This window comes from Benincasa hispida, chromosome 6 (genome assembly GCF_009727055.1).
Source record: "Benincasa hispida cultivar B227 chromosome 6, ASM972705v1, whole genome shotgun sequence".
NCBI classification, from domain to species: domain Eukaryota; kingdom Viridiplantae; phylum Streptophyta; class Magnoliopsida; order Cucurbitales; family Cucurbitaceae; genus Benincasa; species Benincasa hispida.
In genome coordinates this window covers 10,092,758-10,098,924 of record NC_052354.1, presented here as the reverse complement: position 1 = coordinate 10,098,924, position 6,167 = coordinate 10,092,758, and the positions used below count along the sequence as shown (strand labels likewise).

The following is a 6,167-nucleotide window of genomic DNA, read 5'->3' as shown; positions in this document are numbered from 1 at the left end:
GATCCGCCGTGCGAAGGCTTGATCAGAAAGGGTCTTTTTGAGGTTCGGCTAGGGGATGAGGGGGGCGACATTGAAGCGGAAGAAGAGGAAAAGGAGGTTACCGACGAGCCTCCTCCATAGCTTTGTGATTGGTTTTGGCTGTCAGAAGCTGAAGACATTACTGCTGAAGGACTGACCGGAATATCGGCTTTGTTCGAAGGGACGATAAGCGTTCGGGAGCAAGGACTTTGCGAGGTAGGGTTGAAAGAGATGAAAGAAGAGAGAATGTCGAGAGGGAGCCTTTTATAGACTTGTTAGAGAGGACGAGGTGACGTCGGGCGGCATCTGACATCGTTATTAATTACATAGATGAAAAGACGTGCCTAGGGTTTCTAGGCAATCGAGTGCTTTGCATCTTCGAGGCGCGTCCTTTTGGTTTGGGCCATGCGTTTGCTTAAGTCCAACGCATTAGCCTTATTCCCATCCTAAACTTCTTCAGGTTGTACACATTTTTTTTTAAAATTTTTCTTAAATAAGAAAAGCAATAACAATCATCAATCAACTTAAAAGGTAATGCAAAGATAAGCAAACAATCAGAGTAAACATAAACGCAGAAATAAACTACCGAATGCAAAAAAAGAAGGGTAGATGAAGCGTCCCTGGAATATGTGTCGATTTGAACGCAGGGCAGCTTTGACGCGAGCCTCAGTTTGCTTCGCGTAATGCGAGGGATGACTTCTATCATTGTACACCATCTTGAAAGTAGGGCTTCACTCTTTGCCCATTTACCTTGAATGTATTTGTGCCACCTTCTTGCGTCAACTCTACAGCTCCATGAGGAAAGATTGTTTTGATGATGAATGGTCTTGACCATCTTGACTTTAATTTTCCTGGGAACAAACGTAATCGTGAATTGAATAATAAAACTTTTTGCACAACAACAAACTCTTTCTTACTGATGCGTTGGTCTTGCCAACGTTTAGTCTTCTCCTTGTAGAGTTTGCTATTCTCGTATGCGTTCAACCACCATTCCTCAAGCTCATTCAGCTGAAGCTTGCGTTGATCGCCCGCAGCTTCCAAGTTTAAATTCAGCTTCTTAACTACCCAAAAACCTTTGTATTCCAACTCCAGGGGTAAGTAACAGGCTTTTCCGAATACCAAGAAGTATGGAGACATACCTATGAGAGTCTTGTAGGAAGTTCTGTAGGCCCAAAGTGCTTCGTCCAGCCTCTGTGCCAAATCTTTATGTGATGTGTTGACGACCTTTTCCAATATTGATTTTATTTCCCGATTAGATACCTCAGTTTGACTGTTGGTTTCCAAGTGGTATGCGGTAGCGATCTTGTGCCTGACATTGTATTTGGCAAGCAATTTTGAAATGAGGCGGTTAATGAAATGCGTACCTTTGTCACTCACCAGTGCTCTTTGCGTTCCAAAGCGTGTGATAATGTTCTTGGTGAGAAACTTGGAAATAGTCGCCACATCATTTTTGGCACAAGCCACAGCTTCCACCCATTTTGATATGTAATCTACTGCCAGTAGGATGTATTGTTGACTGCAAAATAGTGGGAAAGGTCCCATAACATCGATGCCCCAAACGTCAAATAATTCGACTTTAAGTATATTGTTCAGAGGCATTGCGTTCTTCGATGATATATTTCCTGTGCATTCGCAAGGGTCCCACTTGAGAGCATACTTCCTTGCGTCTTTGAAGAGGGTAGGCTAGAAATATCCACTTTGAAGAACCTTGGTAGCGGTTCTTTACCCTCCAAAATGCCCTCCGTAAGGAGAGTCATGACATTCAGCAAGGATGTGTTATGTTTCTCCTTCTGGAACGCACCGACGCATGATGGAGTCAGGACCTTGTATGTAAAGAAACAGTTCATCCCAAAAATAGATTTTTTATCATGAACCAGCCGTTTCTTTTGTTGAGAATTGAAGTGTTCAGGGAACTGTTTGGTAGTTAAGTAGTTAACAATATATGCATACTAAGGTTCCCTACCTTCAACTTTGAATACGCCTTCATCAGGAAATGCATCTCTTATTTAATCTTCTTGGTCTTGTATCTCCCGATTCTCTAATCTGGATAGGTGATCAGCCACCTGATTTTCAGTCCCTTTTCCGTCCTTAATATGGATGTCGAATTCCTACAATAGCATTACTCATTTGATTAATCTTGGTTTCACGTCCTTCTTACTCATCAGGAACTTAATGGCTGAGTGGTGTATATAGACTGTTGCTGACGCACCAACTAAATAAGATTGAAATTTTTCGATTTCGAACACTACAACCAACATTTCTTTCTCCGTAGTTGTGTAGTGTTCCTGAGAGTCGTTCAGAGTCTTCGACGTATAAGAGATGAGGTGTATCAAATTCCCTTTTTTCTGCCCCAACATGGTTCCCACAACAACGTCACTTGTGTCACACATCAGAATGAAACGTTGCATCCAGTCTGGTGCTATTAGTACCAGAGCTGTAGTTAACGCATCCTTCAGTGTTTCAAATGCGTCGCGGCAGTCGTCATTGAATTCATAGGGTCGGTTCTCTTCTAATAATGCGCTCATAGGTCGCGCAATTTGAGAAAATCTTTTTAAGAACTTTCGGTAGAAGCCTGTGTGTCCTAGAAAACTTTGTAGAGCTTTTACATTTGATGGCAGAGGAAGTTTAGCTATGACATCTACTTTGGCCTCATCAACTTCCAATCTGGTTTTAGATACCTTGTGGCCTAAAACAATGCCTTCAGTCACCATAAAGTGACATTTTTCCCAATTTAACACAAGATTTGTTTCCTCACATCGAGCGAGGACGGCCTCCAGGTTGTCTAATCACGATTGAAATGAGTCTCCAAAAACTGAAAAATTATCCATAAAAACTTCTACGGTCTGTTCGAAGAAGTCAGAGAAATTTTGCATCATGCATCTTTGGAACGTTCCAGGTGTGTTGCATATTCCAAAGAGCATGCATCTGAACGCGAACGTTCTAAAGGGGCAAGTGAATGTCGTCTTTTCTTGATCTTTTGGGTCGATTAGAATTTGGTTGTAGCCGGAGTATCCATCTAAAAAACGATAAAATTCTTTTCTAGTCAGTCGATCAAGCATCTGGTCAATGAAGGGAAGAGGGAAGTGGTCCTTCTTGTTGCCGCATTGAGTTTTCTATAGTCCATGCAGATGCGCCAACCCGTGACAGTCCTTGAAGGAATGAGCTTATTGTTACTATTGACTATCACTGTTGTTCCTCCCTTTTTAGGGACACATTGAACTGGGCTTACCCAGTTGCTATCAGATATAGGGTAGAGTACTCTTGCGTCCAACCACTTTATGATTTCTTTCTTGACTACCTCATTCATTATGGGATTTAGTCTTCGTTAAGGCTCAATTGATCCAGTCTTCCCCTCTTCTAGCCTGATTTTGTGCATGTAGAAAGATGGGCTGATGCCACGGATGTTAGCCAATGTCCATCCTATTGCCGCATGTGTTTTTGCAACATTTGCAAAAGAGAATATTCATTAGGCTCGGAAAGATTTGCTAAAATAATTACAGGTAAGGTGTTGTTTGATCCAAGAAAAGCATATTTAAGGTGGTTAGGTAAAGGTTTCAGCTCTAGTTCTGGTGGTTCTTCCAATGATGGATGCGTTGGCTTCGTCTACCGCTCACTCAAACTTGGCGGCTCGAGGTTCTTCATGCTTTCTTCCAACGCAAGGACCTCACAAACTTGGGTCGCTTATTCTTCAGGCAACTCTATTTTGTTAAGTTGACATTCTTCATTATCTGGGAACTTTAATGCATTTAACACACTAAATTTCACTTCCTGATTGTCTACGCGCATGGTCAGTTCTCCCTTGTGCACGTCTATTAATACTTTCCCAGTGGCGAGAAAGGGTCGTCCAAAAATGATTGGTACATCTCTGTCTGCTTCATAATCAAGGATGATGAAATCCGTTGGGAATATGAATTTGTCAACTTTCACCAGAAAATGCTCAATATTTCCTTCAGGGTATGTGATCGTCCTATCAGCTAATTGAAGCGTTACAGAAGTGGGCTGTGCTTCACCAATTCCCAATTTCTTGAAAATTAAGAGTGGCATGAGATTGATGCTTGATAACGAGCAGAAATGCACGTTATTACAACGCAAAGATAGAAAACAATGAAGGATTGCGATGGTAAAAATATATAAAATTTCGTCCAAAAGCATTAAGTTTATAACATTGCGATCTCATGCGTCCATTGCATTAAAAACAACTAACTTATGTATTTTGTGCAAAAAATGCATTAGCGCAAGGCGGAATTGCAATCCAAAGAAATTAACGTCCGAGCACATTAGTAGAATGTGACCGCAAGGCTATGTGATCGTTTGCATTCGTGAAAATCTGCTCAAGAAGGTGGCTGCATAGAGCCGGTGCATCAAGGTGAAAGCTTAATAAATCACGATGGGACAGAAAGTTGATGATGGTCGATTCCGAAATAAGTTGACAAGCCGTTAACTACACTGTAGAAAGTACACTCAACTTTTCAGTGACAATTATTCAACGCATCAGACAGAATTAATGACATCCATTAGTGCAATCATTTGAGAGAAAAAGCTCACCCTGAAGCTTTATAAATACCGAAGGCCACCTTCATTGAAGGAGTTCGGTTTTTCATTCCAGCATATAGAAGATAATTAGCCTTTGTTCATAGTTTCCATATACTTAGAAGGCAGAAGTAAGAGAAAAGAGAAGATGCCGGAAGATCGTCCTAGTTAGCTCAAGAGAGTGCTAGGGACCGTGGAAAACACAGAGAGGGCTGACTCTTACGAAAGCAAGAATATCTTTTGAGCAGTGTAGAGAAGAATAGTGTAAAAGCCTTGGGAAGCAAGAAATTGCTACCAGGCTCCTTATATTTATTTCACATTGTCATTCTGTATTTCGATTTCATATATAGAATGGAACTTGCATTTCTACATCTGTTCACTCTCTTTACAATACACATGAGTAACTAAACTTTTGAATGGGTTGAGAAGTACTTAGCTAACATGACCTAGGATCTTCATTTCATGCGTTCATCTTTTCTTATGTTGCGTCCATCTCCCCTTTAGAGCCACTCGAGAGAGAGTCTAAAAAAGAACCTAAGACTTGAGAGAGCTAGGTTAGAATCTAGACTTGAGAAAGCAAGATTAGATCTGCATAAGCAAGAGATAGAGACTTAGAGATAAGCTCTATTTGCCAACATGCATCGCATGCACCCTAGAAATAGGTTATGGTAGTATGCGGTCGCCTTGTGTGTGTGTGTTTCATTCATCATCGCATATACAAGAATAGAGGCTTAGATCTAAGCCCTATAGACATCATCGCATATATCATATGCGTTCTAAAGCTAGAAGCTATAGCATTTGCATTGAGAGATGACTTGTTGTTGTATGTATGTAGCATGATTGCATAACATGAATGCATTCGTAGGAAGTGTTAGCTAAATCCCTTCTCAACCCGTTCCCTTGCATACTCATTGTACTTTAGTATTATTAACTCTTTTCTCAAATCCGCCGCATAAACTTTATACTTTAAACAACATACCAACCAACACATTAATTTATTTGTTACCGCAAAGTAATCGAAAATTACCATCGCATACTGATTCCTTAGTCCTTGTGTTCGACCCTGGGTTTACCAGGAAACTTAGTAGGGTTTATACTTGGATCCTGCTAAGAAAACTTGCATGCATAATGCATATTCCACCATCGCATTCTACACCATTATTCCATCGCATTAACCACGCATCAATGCTTACTCCTAGATCACACAATGCATGTCCTACTTCCAGCCCTTTGATTGAGCATGAGACTGTGAAGCTTCCCGAGTCCTTCTGTTTCTTGGGCAATTTGTTGCTGACTAACACATTGCACTCTTGTGTTAGCGCAATCACCTCTGTCTCGTTGATTCTCTTCTTCTTTGTCAGAATATCCTTCAAGAATTTGACGTACTTCGACATTTGTTCCAAGGCTTCTACAAGTGGAATATTAATGTGCAGTTGCCTCAAAAGTTCAAGAAAACGCTTAAATTGTTGCTCATCATTCTTCTTTATCAAGCCTCTAGGAAATGGTGTGTTCTGCTACACCGCAAGTTCTCCCATGTTAGACGTGCTTGACTTCGAATGGCTTGTGGATTCAGGCGTCCGTTCTTTTTGATCTTCCAATGCTGTCAGGCGTGTGTTGAG

General features: G+C 41.0%; 2 protein-coding genes across 2 annotated transcripts; both read right to left on the bottom strand.

Moving 5' to 3' along the window:
• Nucleotides 1–720: 720 nt before the first annotated feature.
• On the bottom strand, nt 721–1,617 carry LOC120079093. Its single transcript, XM_039033280.1, has one exon. It carries the CDS (start codon nt 1,615–1,617, stop codon nt 721–723), a length of 897 nt encoding a protein of 298 aa, XP_038889208.1.
• Nucleotides 1,618–3,699: 2,082 nt separating this feature from the next.
• LOC120079092 lies at nt 3,700–5,942 on the bottom strand. The gene is made up of 2 exons (XM_039033279.1): nt 5,725–5,942; nt 3,700–4,072 (listed from the first exon to the last, which is right to left on the bottom strand). The coding sequence occupies exons 1-2, from the start codon at nt 5,940–5,942 to the stop codon at nt 3,700–3,702; spliced, it is 591 nt and encodes a 196-aa protein (XP_038889207.1).
• Between the last annotated feature and the right edge of the window lie 225 nt (nt 5,943–6,167).